Source organism: Leuresthes tenuis, unplaced genomic scaffold, assembly GCF_036924035.1.
Source record: "Leuresthes tenuis unplaced genomic scaffold, fLeuTen1.0.hap1 SCAF_1, whole genome shotgun sequence".
Classification (NCBI taxonomy): domain Eukaryota; kingdom Metazoa; phylum Chordata; class Actinopteri; order Atheriniformes; family Atherinopsidae; genus Leuresthes; species Leuresthes tenuis.
The window spans coordinates 18,068,451-18,087,174 of record NW_027325355.1 but is presented as its reverse complement, the minus strand read 5'-3'; the positions used below and the strand labels follow the sequence as shown (position 1 = coordinate 18,087,174).

The 18,724-nt window shown below is 39.1% G+C and overlaps 1 protein-coding gene across 5 annotated transcripts in view; it reads left to right on the top strand.

Annotated features, from left to right (window-relative positions):
- dock9b (dedicator of cytokinesis 9b) overlaps positions 1-18,724 on the top strand; it is a 57,960-nt gene that overhangs the window by 27,721 nt on the left and 11,515 nt on the right. For 4 of the 5 annotated variants that reach the window (XM_072387009.1, XM_072386878.1, XM_072386826.1 and 1 more), the window contains exons 5-36: positions 1,837-1,906; positions 2,621-2,716; positions 3,277-3,411; positions 3,570-3,744; positions 4,080-4,135; positions 5,078-5,152; positions 5,293-5,433; positions 6,065-6,412; positions 6,513-6,595; positions 7,160-7,282; positions 7,383-7,462; positions 7,563-7,750; positions 8,248-8,313; positions 8,888-8,980; positions 9,213-9,324; positions 9,445-9,566; positions 10,489-10,575; positions 10,731-10,820; positions 10,934-11,049; positions 11,301-11,370; positions 11,504-11,629; positions 12,428-12,499; positions 12,605-12,751; positions 12,987-13,070; positions 13,174-13,285; positions 13,419-13,597; positions 13,771-13,878; positions 14,095-14,206; positions 14,380-14,510; positions 17,540-17,654; positions 17,746-17,812; positions 18,372-18,419. In XM_072387009.1, the coding sequence (XP_072243110.1) occupies positions 1,837-1,906; positions 2,621-2,716; positions 3,277-3,411; positions 3,570-3,744; positions 4,080-4,135; positions 5,078-5,152; positions 5,293-5,433; positions 6,065-6,412; positions 6,513-6,595; positions 7,160-7,282; positions 7,383-7,462; positions 7,563-7,750; positions 8,248-8,313; positions 8,888-8,980; positions 9,213-9,324; positions 9,445-9,566; positions 10,489-10,575; positions 10,731-10,820; positions 10,934-11,049; positions 11,301-11,370; positions 11,504-11,629; positions 12,428-12,499; positions 12,605-12,751; positions 12,987-13,070; positions 13,174-13,285; positions 13,419-13,597; positions 13,771-13,878; positions 14,095-14,206; positions 14,380-14,510; positions 17,540-17,654; positions 17,746-17,812; positions 18,372-18,419 (3,627 nt within the window). Of the gene's footprint in view, positions 1-1,836; positions 1,907-2,620; positions 2,717-3,276; positions 3,430-3,569; positions 3,745-4,079; positions 4,136-5,077; positions 5,153-5,292; positions 5,434-6,064; positions 6,413-6,512; positions 6,596-7,159; positions 7,283-7,382; positions 7,463-7,562; positions 7,751-8,247; positions 8,314-8,887; positions 8,981-9,212; positions 9,325-9,444; positions 9,567-10,488; positions 10,576-10,730; positions 10,821-10,933; positions 11,050-11,300; positions 11,371-11,503; positions 11,630-12,427; positions 12,500-12,604; positions 12,752-12,986; positions 13,071-13,173; positions 13,286-13,418; positions 13,598-13,770; positions 13,879-14,094; positions 14,207-14,379; positions 14,511-17,539; positions 17,655-17,745; positions 17,813-18,371; positions 18,420-18,724 lie in introns of those variants that run through there. The other variant, XM_072386942.1, reaches the window with a different exon arrangement.

The following is an 18,724-nucleotide window of genomic DNA, read 5'->3' as shown; positions in this document are numbered from 1 at the left end:
CCCTCAGCGTCAGCCTCTCTCGGCTTCTGCACCTCTGTTTTGACTTTATCTGTATTTGCTTTCTTGTTATTCTTACTTATTTGATTCAAGTGTGAAAAGTATGCAGTGAAATCACCAGAATGCTCTTGTAAAATGATTAGATAAAGCCAAACTATTCTGCTTTTACCTTCAGCTTTCAAAACCTCAAAATGAGGTCCTGAAAAATGTAGGACTTTGCTCTAAAAGGCATATTGTAAATCTTATTGCGTTTTGTGACACTCTGCCCTTTGTTTACAGCCCAGGTCAAAACACGAAAATTTACCTTGACGATTCTAAACCCCTCCACAGCAACAATGGAAAACTTCCTGTGTTTTCTACAATGATAAGCAGGACTATTCCTGGAGTGCTGTTGACTGTTATTTTTTAAACAAAAGGAAAATCCCACAATACATTGTGTGTCCTTGGAAGAGCCACTTTCCTTGAGGAAAGGAATGAGCTTTGCAGATGTTGTGTCTCATGTTTAAAACTCTGTCGAGTAAAAGCTAGTCCAGCGCCGGCCTTGGCCTTCACACTGTTTATACGAGCAACTCCCTGGGGAAAGCTGGGTCTTGTATATGTCAGAGGTCAAACAGTCTGTGAGTGTTCATCTGCAGGTTTTCCAGCAACACACTTAAACGTGGAAGCATGACAGAAATAAAAAAAACAAAAACTCCCTTTTGTACATTATGCATTTTTTTTTAGAATACAGTCATTATTACAGCATTAGATGTTTTCTTGCATTGGTGTCACATTTGTTATCAAATCAGCCTGTTTTGCCAACATCCTCCCACCCCATTTTATATAACTGAACATGTTCATACATCCTTCCCAGTCCAAAACACTGCTGCCAAGTTCCTACAAGTTTAGTTTAATGACGTGAGCCATATCTGTCTGAATGCCTTTTTATTGGATGCTTACTCAATGATGAGTAGATTTCAGTCTCCTTCCTCTATACAAGTATGCCATTCCATCACTGAATAAAATATTTTAATGAGCTCCCTCTTTAAGGTAGACTCTACTGCAAAAAAACCAAACCATTTCTTGTTACTTGCTCGAATACAAAATGTGATTCCAAAGGTAAATAAAACCTACTAAAGATCCATGGGGTCTATACACATTTGACATTATTATTCATCCTGGACAGTGATGGCCCATCAGTTTCCTACACAACTTTGCTGTGCACGGCAGTGCTTTGTATAAGTGAGTGCACATGTGACATAACGTTGGGAAGCTAAGATTCTTATGATTTGATTGATGCAAAGCATTGAGGCACTGTTGGGGCAGCTTACCTATAAACCCTCAATAATCTTCTAATAAGTATTTTCCCAGCAAAAATGATCTTTTTTCATTGACAAAGGTTAGCTGGTCAAGCAAGAGGTTTAAGCTGCAAAACAAATGTGGATAAATGCGTCCCAGACCAACTTTTGACTGTTGATTGAACGATGTCTGCTGAAAAAGTCCTCAATCCATCCTGAGTGCTTTTCCACCTGTATTCACCAATGTCCAATTATGACTGGATTACCCAGGGCGCATGTTAAAATCAAATGGGAACAGGGACACAGGCTAACACCCCAGCTCCTAATGGCCGTCTCTTTTGATTGATGGAACGAAGCCAAGTCCCTGCAACCAGCATGATTCAGCCATGTAAAGAGGAAGATTGAATGATAGTTGAATGAACAGCAACGATCTCAGTTTAACCTTTGGTTTAATATTTGTTCCAGCAATTCAACCTGCTGGTGAATTCTCATAGAGAATGTTGTGTTTAGACGTCTTCATTTTAAGCTGAAACTGGGCTGAATCCTCGTCCTCTTCTTTCAGTAAGGTGCCGAGACCTGACAAACTCGCTGTTCACTTGTTTGAAGTGGATGAAGACGTGGAAAAAGATGAGGTAAAATGACCATTCCCAAACTTTTTCTTCTCTTTTTCTCCCACTTCAGCTAATGTGAGGAACACTGCTGGTAATTTAACAAAGCACTGAGAAGACTTAATAACAGTGACTGTGGGAAGGGAACCTGTTTACTCTTGCTTAAGGCCTCACCAAATCATGTTCAAACAGAAACTCAATTACAAATGCCACAGGACATAGAATGGAGTTTTGAATTTTTGGTTTATTTCATTTCAGTTCTTTTATACAATCCAACCTCTGGATCTTTTCTTTCATGCTCGAGGCCTACATTTTTCCAGAATCACAAACATCTTCGTGACATCTGTAGCATTATAAGGCAAACATCCCCTCCCAGTTCAGACATTGATTCAACTGAAAGCCAGTCAGCGTTAATGGTCACACCATCATGGAGGAAATCTCCTGAGAATGGAGAAGTGCGGTGTTGATCTTTACGGTGATCCTAATGAGGGGCATTCATCTCAATCAGTCAGTGCAGGCCCCTCTTTCCACCTGCCCTAAGAGCAGTCAGCAGTTTCTTACAGTCAAAACAAATTGTGTAAATAAGTGTGTGTGAGACTTTGTATATTTTGTTTTCCACTGATAAAGGAGATGGCACGTAAGTATAAATGAAGGTATGCAAGTCTAATCTTTGTATGTTTGTTTTCTTCTTGTCATTTAGTTTAATCTAAAATGTTCTGTTCCTTTATCTTCCTCTAGGACACAGCCTCTCTTGGATCTCAGAAGGGAGGAGTATCTAAACATGGCTGGCTATACAAAGGCAACATGAACAGTGCAATCAGTGTTACTATGCGGGTGGGTATACTGGAGAGAAAGTTTTCCTTCTGATTGAAAATGGCTGTTTGATCATTTTCCATAATTCCTCTTAGTTTTGTCCACTGAAAGCTACAGAAACTTTAGCCACCAGTTTGATATTGACTGGTTGTGGTAGTATAAGCTTGAGCACATATGACCAATATGGTTCATGAGAAAGGAACACAAAATAAACAGTTAAATCATCCTTATGTCTTTTAACCATGTTACCCAACTCAATGTTTCCAGTTGACAGCACCAGTGTTATCAAGACCAAAAGCCATCAATAAATAATAGTTTAGTTAAACAAATTGACTGATTTATCACTATTAAAACACCTTTTCAGACCAACTCAAACCTAAGCGGTAGCTATTTCTTACAACTTTTTTTTTTTTTTTTCTCTGCACATATGGGAATCAGATTTGCCTTTCCCAAGGATAGCCCATAATGTTTTCATTTCACCCATGAACTTCCCCATGCCCTGTTTCTACTTTACCGTATTTTAAAGGGAGGACGGGAAGGGGACATTTGGGTTGTTAACATTCTCTATGTTAATGATCTAGTCCTTCAAGAGGAGGTACTTCCATCTGGCTCAGTTGGGTGATGGATCCTACAACCTAAATTTCTACAAAGACGAAAACACCTCTAAGGAGCCCAAAGGAACCATCTTCCTTGACTCTTGCATGGGGGTTGTTCAGGTAAAGCCTCCCGTTTAGGTGAATTATTATTATTATTTTTTTTCTGTTGAACTGCTTCTACAAAATGGATCTCTGAAGGCACTTTAACTGCAGCAATAACTTTCACACACAATGTAACAGAGTGCATGAAATCAATATTTGCATTTGCATCCCATCAGAACAGCAAAGTGCGTCGATTTGCCTTTGAGCTGAAGATGCAGGATAAGAGCACGTTCCTGCTGGCTGCTGACAGCGAAGCGGAGATGGAGGAGTGGATCAGCACCCTCAACAAGATTCTCCACAGCAGCTTCGAACAGGCCATGCAGGAGAAGAGGAATGGAGACCTGCACGATGGTGTGTGCTTGTTTGTTTGTTCATTTGTTTATATATCTACTCATAATTTTGCTCGTTTGCCTCATGAGCTCAATTATTTTTATGTGTATTTAGTTGACTGTTTTATGGCGTTTGTGTTTTTTTTTTGCATCCATTTGCCACATTGTCTTTTGATGCTGTCTGCACATGCAAGCACGTTCAGTTCACTAATAGATAATTACCTTACATATATTTTCTATCATTCTTTTTAGATCTTTTGTATCCTTCTTTTTTCATGGAAAGGTAGAGACCAACACATCAATATGTTTTGATATAAAGACCAATGCTAATAGATTTCGTGTTGATCTCTCTAACAGATGAGGAGCATGGAAAAACAGACCTTTCCTCTGGAAGCTTTCAAGACACCTTTCAGGTAGCCTTTTTATCCATATACACTAAATTATTAGTGCAATGGTTGAACGTCAGTTTGGCAAATCCAATAAACAACATCTGTAACTCCTCATACTGTAGTTTTGTTTTGGATATCTAATGTTTCAAGAGATCACTTGGACATAGTCTTAATTAAAACAAAATAGCAAAATAGCTGAACAGCTTTATTTCATACGACCACATTTTCCTCTTGCTAATCAAGCACACATCTGGTATTGTGTGTTTGGTTTTCAAATGTAGTGGCCAGACATGACTGGGAGTGCAGCAGTGTGACGCGGCAGTATGAAAACAAACGCTTAGTTCAAGCACATTCTCTTATTTACTTAGTAATGTCAACATATAGATTCAAGGCTGCAGGAATTCATATTTTTCACATTAAAGATAGATCAGTTGACTGTGAAAGAACTGCAAAAATGAACCCAGATGGATTCATTATGGACCTATGTTACCCTCGGCTCTATAAAGTATTTTAGCATCTTCAAGCTTATTGTTGTGGTTTTCCTTGCTACTATTTAACTGTATTGGTTATGTTTTACTGCTCTCATTTGGTTGTATCTCAGCCAAATTTGGTGGGAGTTCTAGGGTTGCTTTTCCAGCTGGTGAACAGGTAGCATCTCAAAAGCTACATACTCAGAAAAGTGGAAAACACATAACTCACAGCTAAAAAGATTAAATTGGACTTAGATTCATAAGAAGGGAGACAGAACTTCACTTCATATAAGGCAATAAAAAAACATGCTTCCTTTAAAAAGATAGAAAGTGATTTGATGGTAACTTTGTTTGTTTAATGTACAAAGTGCTGTATAGATGAGGTCAGATCCCTGTTAAAAATACTATAATGGAGAAAATACTAACTGCATGTTTAACATAAAGTATAATCTCTCAATTTTCAATACCCTATCAATTTTTGCTTGGTTTCTAACAGACTGCCAGAGATATTGAATCTAAAATGAGGAGTGAAGCTCGCCTCAAGCTGTTTACTCTGGATCCTGACACACAGGTGACAAAGTTATTCCAAAACTACTGTCTTGTGCGTTCTGCAGGAGTGTTGTTTTTTGCAGCACAACTCTGACCTGCCATATTTTTTTGATATAGCCATGGATCATTTCAACCTTTTGACAGCGACATCTGTTTTCACAGAAACTGGACTTTTCTGGCATCGAACCAGATGTGCGTCAGTTTGAAGAGAAGTTCGGAAAGAGAGTCCTGGTCAACTGTCACAACCTGTCGTTCAACCTGCAAGGCTGTGTCGCCGAAAATGAGGAGGGGCCTACGACTAATGTATGTTTCAGGGAAAATCCACCAAAAATGTAGCCGTTGGACGCACATATGTTTGAACAGAAATAAGAGCATTGGATCACGCTTTCAGCATAATTCGGGGAAATGTTCTTTAGCAAATGAGGGTGAGGATTAAGTCACTTAAGAAGATCACAAACAGTTCAGATGGCCCACTTGGCTGGTCCTCATCAAAACTGGTATTGCTGGCACACAAATTTTCTGTTACCATGACACCCAGCCAGGACCGCCCACTGGGGTTTAGCACCAGTCTATAGCTGGTTTCCTGCTGTCACTCTCCAAGGTCTACATATCTGTGGAAGGAGAACTCCTTTGACACTCAACACTCAGCTGGAAAACCACAGCTATTAGCTCTCAAGCTGCTCTCTGCACTCATGTACAGACACACACTCGCACAAACTCACGATAAATGGCTTTGTGTAGTGGAAAGAGTGAATGGGAAGATGAATTACATTCACGGTACATTTGATCCTGATGGAAAATGAGAAGTGCATTAGGGAAGATGAATATCCGTTGCTTTCTTTTTACTGTTCACTTTCTGAGCTTCTGAGTAGGTCTTAGGCCGTGTAGCTTCCATCACAAAAACATTTTCCTTCCTCTCCCTTTTCCATCAAAGGTGGAACCTTTCTATGTGGTCCTGTCCCTCTTTGATGTCCAGAACAGTAGAAAGATCTCAGCTGACTTCCATGTAGATCTTAACCACCCTCTGGTCAGACAAATGACGGGCAGTTATGGTAATGGGACAGAATTGCAAATCAATGGCAGCAGCGGTGATGGCCCCCTGGAAATCAACAGGCTGGCGACTGGGCTCCCACACCAGGCTCTTCTATATCCCAAACAGGGGGTGTTCTCAGTTACTTGCCCCCACCCAGAGATCTTCCTGGTGGCCAGAATTGAGAAGGTCCTGCAGGGAGGGATCACCCATTGTACTGAACCCTATATGAAGAGTTCAGACTCCACTAAGGTATGCACATGGATGAGAGAGGATGAGGATGTAAATACAACTGTACTTTTTGTCTTTCATTCTTAGACCACAGTATTGATCCAACCTTTTTGATTTGTAGATTGCCCAAAAGGTGTTGAAGAATGCCAAGACAGCTTGCAGCAGACTTGGACAGTACAGGATGCCTTTTGCCTGGGCTGCGAGGTATGAAGCTTGCTGATATTGAACTGAACAAAATGCGTTGATGGACAAGAAGCAGAGCCAGCTGTGTTCTGTTTGCAATTCCATATTTATGAAAGTGTACATTAGACTGGTATCAATTCCACCATTTTCGTTTGCACTCTTGTTATCATTTATTTATTTTTTTTTTTTAATTTATAGTCTATATTTTCATTTTTTTCAATCAAATTGAACAACTAGGGATGGGCTGGCACTGACTTAAGGTCATGCCTATGTCTTGTTTCTTGGACTGCATTTTAGGAACCTATTTTAGCTTTAACTTTTTTCTTTCTTCCTGCAAATTAAATGATCGATAACATAGTCTTATGTGTATGGTAAACACAAAGGCTTCCATAGATAGATAATGAGGACTCCTCTCTGGGTAAACTTTTAGCTTTTAAAAACAAGGGGAACTTTTCTCTTGTGACAGGTTTTCAGCTTATAAACAGACCACAAAAAGACTGCATGATGAGGCATCAGTTGTGTAGAACAGAAATGTTGAATAAATCCAGTCTTCTTCTTTTTTTTTGTTTCCTTTGGTGTCTGTAGGCCTGTGTTTAAAGACGCATCAGGAACTCTGGATAAAAACGCTCGCTTCTCAGCTCTTTACAGACAAGACAGCAGCAAGCTGTCAGACGAGGACATGTTCAAACTGCTTACTGACTTCAGAAAGTATGTTTTACATTTTTTGTTACCATCTCAATCCTTTCCAGTCTTGATCTGTTTTGATACACTTGTAAAAGACTTTTCTTTTTCTGATTTTCCCCTACAGACCAGAGAAAATGGCCAAACTCCCTGTTCTCTTAGGGAACTTAGATGTAACTATTGACAGCATGGCTCCGGATGTAACCAGTAAACCTTCCAAATATTTACAAAATAATTTCTAATCCCCTGTTTATAATTACCAGACTTTAGTTTCAACCCCCTAACTGGTTTTCTTTGCTGCTTATAGACTGTGTCACTTCCTCCTACATCCCTGTGAGGAACTTTGAAGCAAATGGGCCAGGCAGTGCTCTTCTTGAGGTGGAGGAGTTTGTGCCCTGCATTGCTAAGTGCTCCCAACCATTCACCATCTATAAAAACCACCTTTATGTCTACCCGAAACACCTCAAGTATGATGGACAGAAATCTTTTGCAAAGGTATGTACAGCAAGGGTGCATGATCATTTGTTGCATAATATGATGGTTACGTATTTGATCTGGAACTTTTCTTTTGATCTGTGCAGTCGTGTTTTTTTTCCCCACCCTTTATGTGCAACATAAAAAATCCTCCCAAATCATATAACTTATCCCTTTTGGAAAGTAATGCTTTTGTTTGGCAGGCATTCTCATATCATCATCATTTTGTGTTCCTATTTAGCCTAAGAGTCTACTGGCAGCAGCCTCAAGCCTGTTCAGCCAAGCAGCAGAGCTGAATAGAATTATCTTTATGCAGAGCAGCAGCTTTTGATTAATACATTAATACTTTTCTTTATTTATTTATTTATCTAGGTCAGCCCTATATGGGAAATCAGTCCTCCTTGTCCCATGCCCTCTTTTATTTTAAAGGACAGCTGTCAAACCTTTTCTCCAAATGTTCCATCTTTTTCTGTTGAAATACACAAGCATTTTTTTCTACTTTTGTCTCCCTCTTATAGGCAAGGAATATTGCAGTTTGTATTGAATTCAAGGATTCTGATGAGGATGAAGCCCAGCCACTGAAGGTGCATTTACATATTACAGCTATTTGCACATTTTCAAGGCTGAATAAAAAATTCCCAAAGTCCAACAAATCAATCATACGAGGTACGAGTGAGGAAAGCTTGGGTTTGGTGACTTGGCTTAACTTGATCCTCAGGCACGTCAGCTTTAAGTCATCTCCCAGCCAACTAATTATGAGGGCAGGCAGACACTGCTGTTGAACTGATCATAGTTGGTCTTGACTCAAAATGTTTGGGCTTATTGTTGGGAGTCATCGATGAAAAATGTGATATTAACTTGATATTAACGTGACTTCATGAGAATGTTTTGTCCTTTACTTTAAAGTTAACACATGACTTGCCAATTTACTTTAGACTGTGCTCTTGATGTGGGGCTGAACTTAGGAATAGTTCCGGTTAATTAATTTAAAGGTTTTTTTTAACTGTCGATTCATGACCAGGGACATCTTGACAAAACTGGCAAACTAACAAACACATGATATTTTTAACCACATTATTTTTACCATATGTTAAAGCATTTAAAGAATTCATCAATTCCTCTCCCTTCTATGACACTTACATTTTGAATCGGTTGCAGTGCATCTATGGTCGTCCAGGAGGACCGTTATTCACAAAGCAGGCATATGCAGCGGTCCTGCACCACCAGCAGAACCCTGAGTTCTATGATGAGGTATTTCTGCTCCCAGTCATAGCCACACATGGAAATGCAAGGACTTTACTGACTTCTTCAAACCATCAGTAAAGAGAGCCCTCCTCCCATGTTGTTTGAGCATATTTGAACTTTACAATGAATCCCCATTTGAGAACTTCTGCAGACATTTTTCACTTTTATTTCCCTGAACTGCACCATGTCCATATAACGAAACCAACCCTACGAATCTGCTCTTTTTGGTCACCCTCAGATAAAGATAGAGCTGCCTACCCAGCTGCATGAGAAGCATCACCTTCTTTTCACCTTCTATCATGTGAGCTGTGACAGCAACAGCAAGAAGAAAGACCTGGTGGAGACTCCGGGTAGGCTGCCAATTTTAGCCACCTCTTCCCCCCTGTGAATGTAAAATGTGTTCAGAAAATACCAGGTAGCAACAGAAGCTTAATACGGGCTTAACTGTTTGATCTGGTTTTTGCCCTCAGTGGGATCAGCTTGGCTGCCTCTGCTGAGGGATGGCAGCAGAGTCGTCATGAATGAGCAACAGCTTTCTGTGGCAGTTAATCTACCCGCCGGGTATCTCAGCTCCCAGGATGGTGTCAACAAGGTAAAAGCAATAAAAAAAAAAACATAATTATTATTAGCATTGAATTATTTAAGATGAGTTCTATAAATTGACAAGTGACCAACAATCTTCTGACCTCCTTACAAACAAAGACTCAAAGACATTTCTCAAAATATTTCTGTTGTCAGTCAGAGATGTTCAATTTAAATATTTATCTAAGTCACTGTATTTTCTTGTAACTCCCTCAATGCCTTTCAGATGTGTCTCAGGGTAAATGAATAGAAGTGTCATTAGCGATGATAGGATTGGGACCTTATGCAGGTCCGACTGGCTTACTCACCAAATTCCTCCGGAATCTGATCAGCATTCAAATGTAATTCATTAAATCTGCCACTGGCACCCCCCCCACTGAAGTCCCCCCTCTTTTTCATTTGCATGATGCCAGACTAACTGGTTTACGGTGAATTTGATTCCAGCTGTAGTACAGTGTATACAAAAGTATCACATCAATTAACTTTTCCACATTGTTGAGATGTGATTTCAGATTTAATAGCCTTTGTTAGAGATGCTTTTACCAAAATTAGTTGTTTGCTCGAAGTTGACCTGTAGAAACAAATGCATGATGTTGTTATGTTTAGAGAACTTATGATTTCTCTTTGGGCAATTTACTTATCAAATTTCCATAAATGTCCCACTCCCCATTTAATTATTCTGTCAGTTTTTAATGACAATGAATTTGTCTGCATATTTTTAAACATGCTGAGACGAGTGTTATTTCTGAGTATGGTCACTTTGCTTACAACTCCACGAGCCAGAACTTAGAATTTGATCAGTGTGGAACCTACTGGACCTGTCAGTATTGTTATTGTTACAATAACAAGTGATTGTGTCTGAAATCTCAGTTCACTTACTTATTTAATCATTCAATCATCAGCCAGTAATTGATACCTACTTGTCATTGCAGCAGTCTGGTCTGGAAATTAAATGGGTAGACGGTGGCAAACCCCTGTTCACAGTCTCAACCCATCTGGTTTCCACAGTTTACACTCAGGTATACACACAAAGTACAAATTTGTCACGATATGTCTACTAACCTCACATTCTCACTAACAGTGCAGGGTGCTCTTGATTTAAAAAAAAAGCACTCTATTCTCTTTAAAAGCAAATCAGTGATAAATATGTATTAATATTAGTTGTTTCCACCAGGATCAGCATTTGCACAACTTCTTCCACCACTGTCAAAGCATGGAGATGTCAGAGCAAGCTTCAGAGGGGGAGCTGGTTAAATTCCTGAAGGTATTCAAACATTTCAATTGCTCTAAGGGAAAAGGCTAAACTAACAGGATTATCACATGCTACAGCCTACGTTCATTCAATATTCGTTTCTTTTCCTCTCCCATTCCTCCCAGAGTCTTCATGCAATGGAAGGTCATGTGATGGTCAACTTTTTGCCCACTATCCTCAACCAACTTTTCTGTGTCCTAACGAGAGCGACACATGAGGATGTGGCTGTCAATGTAACAAGGCAAGCCACAGGAATAAACACATGCATGAAATTCCTGCTTTCCAGGGACAGAAATGGGAAGCAGCTATACTTCTGGTCTCTTTTAACAGTATGAATCTCAAGAAAAGTACAGTTACAACACTCAGATCTGGTTTGTAAATAAGGTGTCAGTGGCTTAGAATGAATACATGTAATTCTTGTCTTTGGCTTGTTCCTTCTGGCAAGTCTTTCTTCCACCTTTCTTATTATTTTTTTGTTTACATTTTCTTCAGGGTGATGGTTCATGTGGTAGCACAGTGCCATGAAGAGGGACTTGAGCATTACCTAAGATCTTACGTCAAGGTGCAGGTTTTGTCATTTTATTTTTGCTGATGATATTTACTGTTTATTTCTTCGGTACAAACTGAGATAAAGTAACATGAAAACACAAAAAAAATGAATTAATACACTTTTTTTGTCCTGTTCCTGCTTTCAGTTTGTATTGAAGCCAGAGCCTTATTCCTCCATCTGTGTAAAAACAGTTCATGAAGAGCTGGCTAAAGCCATGACAGCCATACTCAAGCCATCCACAGACTTCTTAACAAGCAACAAGCTGCTGAAGGTAACCCAAATGCCTTTTTTTCCTACTTTACGAGGGCAAAAATTTGAAAAAAGGAATTTTTTAAAACTTACAATGCTGTCTTTTTATGTTTAATGAATTTCCCCTCCGAAAAAAGAATTAATAAATCAAAGTTTATAGTTTATAATTCATCTGTTTTTCTGTGAACTTCTTCTAAAATTAAACAAAGAAATCTGTAATTTGCTGGTTTGCATGAACCTTTATTTAACAGACACAAGTACAAAGAAAATAATATTAAGTGTTTTAACTGAACACTGTCAAAATAAAGTTGGGTGAAAGCCTAAGAAAGACAGAACATGTAATAGAATATGTGTAATTTGCAATTTATAGCATATTAATTCGTGGCAGATGAGGGTATCAGGGTTTGGAGTGAAAGAAACTTCCACCAAACTATTGGCTTGTTTCAATCCTCAGTTGAAAAATTAAATAAAAAATGTCTTGCAATAAAATTTGAAAAGAACTTAAATCTTTCAATATGTGCAGTGTTTGATTCTGTGAGAAGATTCGAGGACGTCTTTCTTTTCTTTCAAGAAATTCTTGGTCTTAACTTCTAGACTTGATTTAAACTCTTGTCTGTTAAATAAAGTTTTAAAGTAACAAACTGTAGATTTAAGTTTGTTTCACTTTAAAAAAATTTCCCAACTTTGGAGATAATAATACTGATAAACCTGATTAGCATAGTGAGAATTGTTGATGAATGCCACAGACATTCATACAAATATTGCACACCACATACATTCAAACACAGTGTGTTTTTTCACTAACTCTTTTATTCTGCAGTACTCGTGGTACTTTTTTGAAGCTTTGGCGAAATCGATGGTTCATTATCTTATCGAGAGTGGGAGGGTCAAGGTAGGTTTTTCTTTTCTTTTTTTTTTAGCCATTCTCTCTCTTCCTCAAGGCATTCCATTCAAGCATAACTCCTGTTTTTCTTTTTGCATTGTTTTCTGATTACAGCTTTCCAGGAACCAACGCTTTTCCGCTTCCTTCTACCATGCAGTGGAGACTCTGGTCAGTATGCTGATGCCACACATTACCCAGAAATACAAGGACAACCTTGATGCTTCTCGCAATGCCAACCACAGCCTGGCAGTTTTCCTCAAGGTTGGCAGTTTTCCCAGTTCATGCACTGCAGTATTACCGTTTAATATGTTTATAAGGCAAGACAAATCTCCTGTATTTTGAGTCTAAGTGTAATATGACAAAGACTATAGAGGTGTCTAAAAATCATCCTAACTAGATTTTTAAGAACTTTATTGTTTAAGTATTTTTTTTCATTTTGCTTCATGGAAAATAAATCTCGGAGATTGTTCGTTCACTTTTCATTCTTTTGACTCAGCGCTGCTTCACCTTCATGGACAGAGGCTTTGTGTTCAAGCAGATCAACAACTACAACAACTGCTTTTTGCCCGGAGACCCCAAGGTTACCAGGCTGCGTTCTTTAAAGGTTTTATACAAAGGATTTTAATGGGAATTTCAAGCAGATATAAAGCTCTGAAATGTTATGTCTCTTAACTTTCTTTCAGACTTTATATGAATTTAAGTTTGAGTTCCTACGGGTGGTTTGCAATCACGAGCACTATGTGCCTCTTAATCTGCCCATGCCCTTTGGAAAGGGCAGGATACAGAGGTTCCAAGGTATAAACAACACACCGTTCACATCAATTCCATACATGGAGTTAATTTTCAATTCAGTCTGCCCTTCTGAAACTCATTATTTCCCATCTATCTTGAACCAAATGTTATATCCTCTGATTTGCACCTGCTTCAGATCTCCAGCTTGACTACTCTCTTACCGATGACTTCTGCCGAAACCACTTTCTGGTGGGCTTGCTGCTGAGGGAGGTGGGCGGGGCACTTCAGGAGTACAGAGAGATCCGCCAGATCGCCATCCAGGTGCTCAAAGGACTTATGATTAAACACACGTTTGATGACCGCTATGCTGCGAAAGTAAGTCCTGCATCTCTTTCCTTCCTTTGAGTCCCGTTCACTGTAGCAACAAGAATTTTTAATTAGTAGAGGTTTTGGGTTAAATCAGGAATGCTGAATTTGCAGTTAGGTTTGAATAAAGTCTGCATTTTAAAACCGTTCAACTTATGAGTGCCTTTTGCGTGTTATTTCAGAGCCAACAGGCCAGACTCGCTACTCTCTACCTCCCTCTGTTTGGTCTGCTTCAGGAGAACGTTTACAGACTCGACATCAAGGATTCAGCTCCCCTCAGCAACAACAATGTAAGCCTGACATCTAATGGTGGGAAACTGACTAACAGCTTGCCTCTCCAGCATCCATATGATTGTCAAAAATAGACCTGCTGTCTCTCCAAGCAATTGATTACTGGATTAATGTTGGTTTAGCATGTCATTCATGTGTTCAAGGTCGTTTTTGAACACTTGTCAGGATGTCAGTTGCAGAACTAAGCCTGCTCACTTTGTTTCTGTTTGTCCCAGAACATGAGGGAAGACTCCCTGGTGCCAAGCTCCATGGTGACTCCTCAGAAACCCGGAAGTTGTATAGAAAATGCTCTCCACAAAGATGTGTTTGGAGTCATCTCTGGAACCGGTGAGTGGCTGCTAAACCTGCTGGAAATAATATTTAAGTCTTTGTAAGTAAGTGGAAGAGACATGTAAAGACACTCAAAGTGCTGAAATTGAACCATAACTTATATAATCTTAGGCTTATTGGGGATCGGAGAAAAAAATTACAAAAGAAAATTGTTGTCTTCGTCTCCTCAGCCTCTCCTCACAGCTCTACTCCCAATGTGAGCTCAGTCCACCATGCAGACTCCAGAGGCTCTCTGGTCTCCACTGACTCCGCAAATAGTCTAGTGGACAAGAGCAGTGACAAGACCAACTCACTGGAGAAGGTAGCTGAACGCAGAATTTACAATATTATTGAGTCATTTCATACCCAGTTAAGTGTGTTTGTTCTTTAAAGGCTCAACTCTATATTACTTTGTCATCAGTTCTGTACAATACTATATGTTACCCTGATGGGTGACTGCTGGTGAAAGTTAATTAAATTTCTCAAGCGCTCAATTTTTTTAACAATAAAACTTGACAGAAGGCTTTATCTGCTTTACAGTTAGTAAAATGCTGGAATGTAAAGGATTGAACAGATTAGTATAGACTTTGCACTCAAGTCGAACATTGATTTATGATAAACAGATTAACTCTTTTTTTTTTTAATTTTTGTCACATTCAAGGGTTTTCTATGCAAAGTTTTACTTGCAGCTGGTCACAGAAAATTAGACTGATAGCTTAGCAACTGTAAGTAAATGATAATCAATTAACAAAAATGGAGATGATGAAAATTCTTCTAAATTGAATTGCAAACGGATGCTAAATTAAAAATAGTTTTGTAAACGATCAGGTGACTTATTAGTAAGTAAAATGCTGCTCTATCAGAGGCATTGCAAACTTAGGCCTGCAAACTTAGAGCCAAAGATTGGTTATATATATTTTTACAAAATGTGTGCTTAAAAAGGGCTTTTAAGCCTGTGTCCACCCTTTAGAACTAGCCAATTAAATCCATCCCTATTGCCAGTAGGAGCTTGTTTACCCTCAGTGTTCTTGGGCTGCACTGTATTCAGAACTACTATTACCTCCAGAGGACAAGCCTATAATGACAGCATGAAGGGATGACATCACACTGTATCTGCAGGCTGTGTTGAACCACAGTTTCAGAGATATTTACACAAGTTTATTCTTCACTGGCTCTTCAACGTCAGCCCCACACAGCAGTATTAAAAGGGAGCCGCCTGCTGTCCTGCAGACTGTAAAATGAATCAGTCTCTTCTCTTATTGTTTGCAAGCTGTTGTCATCAGTTTCTGTGCCATCGTTTGAGTGTATTGTCTCAAGTGGTGAACAATCAGAGCAAAAGTTAGCAGTGCCTGTTATAAGGGCTCTTGGCCCCAGCGCCTACAGTGAAATTTGGCTTCTGCACCCGGGTGTTTTGTCTCCATCAATGCTGATCAAAGCCATAGGTGAAGAATACCAACGATGAAAGTCAGTTGATGCAGTACAGAATACTTCTTAAACACTTTCTCATTTCACTCAAAGTAGTAAACTAGTATAAAAAGGGTTTTAGTCATGGTTTCTGATGGACATTTGGGACTTTTTTAAATTGGCAAACTGAACTTTTGGTTCAACATTTCAATCAAATTGAATAATGAGATCATTGAATGCAGGGTCTATAGTTTTAGTCTCAACTTCCTTTAACTTTCATAATAAAAAAAACACTCCACAAAGTTGAAGCTCGACTGGAGTGAAATCTAAACTCAAACCTATCAAATTTGTGGAATCAAACCTTGGTAATTTAATGCATAGCTTGAGATGTGATTTTAAAGTTTGTGAAATTACAGGATGTGGTTGGTAATTGGTGTGATTTAGCAGGACAAACCAAAACAAAAAGAAAACAAATGAGAAGGGGTGTCATTGAGAATAATGAGATTAAAAAAGATTGTAATACAACTTTATTTGAAAAGCACTCTGAATAAGATCAAATAGATAGAGATAATTCTAGAAACAATAAGAAAATAAAGGCTTTCACGAGAAAAATGTTTTACAGAGGGAAAGTAGCCAGAGACTCTGTCTGCATGTAGTCACTGGGCAAAGAGGTCTGGGAAAAAGCCCAAATCCCTATTTTTCTTTCAAATAAATGCAACGTGGGAATGATCTTGATAGTTGGGAACACACATACGAGCACCAATATCAGTAAATCTAAGATGTATTTAGGAGCACGAGGACAATGGATAACTTTTTGTCAGCAGTTGAAGAAGATTACTTCATTTTTTTAGATCACTTAAGCACAAAGACATCAAATGATACCCCTAGATTCCCAGCAGCTTGTCTGATATCATTTGATAGATAGACAAAATTAGCGCTAAGAGACAGTTGATAGCACTTTAAAAAAAGTTTTTAGAATCTGCATATTGCAGCTAAGCATTCTTTTGATAAAACCAGTTTGACATAATTCAAAGAAATGTGCACATCTTATGCCACAGTATATGGGTTCATTTAATGTCACAACATATTGTTTAGTGAATTAAACCATATGGCTTTGAGTTGACACAGGAGAGCCAAGAAAGGAAAAGATGTAAAGCCAGAGACAACAACAGCAACAAAAAAATGAAAGAAGATTACTGATGTTTCTTTGGTTTATTTAAATTTTTGCATTATCTGCACCCCTGGATGCTCACATCCTCCTCCCTCCAGAGCTCCCACACCCCTTCACCCTGCTCTGTGACTACCCAACTCCATCAAAAGGAGCGATTTACCCGGAGACACTCTGTCAATGTGCCCCCCATCCCCCTCGACCCGGAGGAGCGAGTTCAGCCTCTGAACCGTGCAACAAAGCGGGTCACAATGGACTTCTCTCTCCTCACTGTGCCTCTGCCTGACCTACTGCCGGACAGTGACAGTGAGAATGACAAATCCGCCACAGGCCAGAAAGTGGATGGAATTCATGTGGAAAACATACCTATACAAGTACCTTGCTTGGCCTTTTTTACGTCTCCATCTTCAGCTCTTGGCTATAGCTGTACAGAGTTTATCGTTATCTTAACCTTCACTGGCCACACTCTTATTTGGTACATCTTGTGCCCACGTGCTCCAAATCAGACCCGAAACATTCAGTGGTTCACAGATATCTGTACAATATATCCAAATTCCTTCTTCCCTTCACTTCATGGAGTTTGAGTGTGTTTCTAAATGTGTGTCTTAAAGCACAGAGCTGCTGCAGCAAATGGACTCCTTTTGCTCCCCCCTCTTTAAAAAGACTACTTGAGTATTCTCTCAAAGTTTGGGCTGTTTGAGTGACGTGATTTCTGAAAAGTTCAGGTTTTTCCGCTTCCCCACCAACTGAATCACGTCCATTTTGCTCCTCTGCACCAGAACCAGTGTGTGTCAGCTCTTGGGAGCACTGTGCTGCGGTGTGACAAACTGGACCGAGACGAGATCAAAAACCTGCTCATGTGCTTTCTAAACATCCTCAAGAGTATGTCAGAAGGTAGGACAACGTGTTTGAGTTATTACATTTGATTTTGTCAAAAGCTGATGGCTGAAAACAAACTACTTTGTTGCTATTTCATCACCATCAGAGGCCCTCTTTGCTTATTGGAACAAAGCAGCTCCAGCAGAGTTAACGGACTTCTTCACATTATTGGAGTAAGTACTGAATTCGACAACCTATTGAGGTAGGTAGTTGATAGAATCAATTAAAATCTTATTTGATTAAACTGTTTACCTTAACTTGGCTAAGCCTATGACTGAAGGAAATAACTGGCTTCTCTAAAACATAAGATATGCACCTACCAACAACTCTACAGGTAAACAAAGCAAAAAGGAAAGTCTTTCTGTGAAGACATAAGGTTTCCTCTAAACCTCAACTGACTATTTTTTGTGCTGTAATGGCTTTAGACAACACTTCCCTTATCAAAGCTTTACATTTAGAGAAGAAAGCACTATTACTGTTCTGCCACCACTCACCATTTTACATTACACACACATGCCCCTTTATGAATTAGACCAGGAAGATAATCATTTTCCTCTGTAAAACCCGGACTTACTGTATTAGTTCTTAGACCAAAATTATTAGACTATACTGACTTTGTTTTTCTCTGCTAGTGCACATTTTATACCAGAAGTATTAACTTGTAGAGAAAACAGCCTCTGACCTGAATATAAGGGGATCCCTCACTGTGATGTGCTAATGTTTGTCCTGCAGAGTCTGCCTCCATCAGTTCAGATACATGGGGAAACGATTCATTGCCAGGTAGAGTCAGTCTTTCTATGGATGTCACATATGTCTTATTAAATAAGTAACAGAAACTAATTCTGTTTTTCATCTGTGAAATAGACACTTACACAGAGAATTGCCAATCTTAAAGCTCACTGATTCAATTAACCCTCAGCTGTTGGTTTGTTCTCTTATCTGTAACACTGCTGGCAAGTTGTTTTGTGAGTAATGATGCAGCCCTGTGCCCTTCCTGCATGGGTAAGAGATTATTTTTTGTTGGTTTCTTTGCTTGATTAAATGCATGTCACTTATATGCGTCTCTTTTATCTATATAACCCATA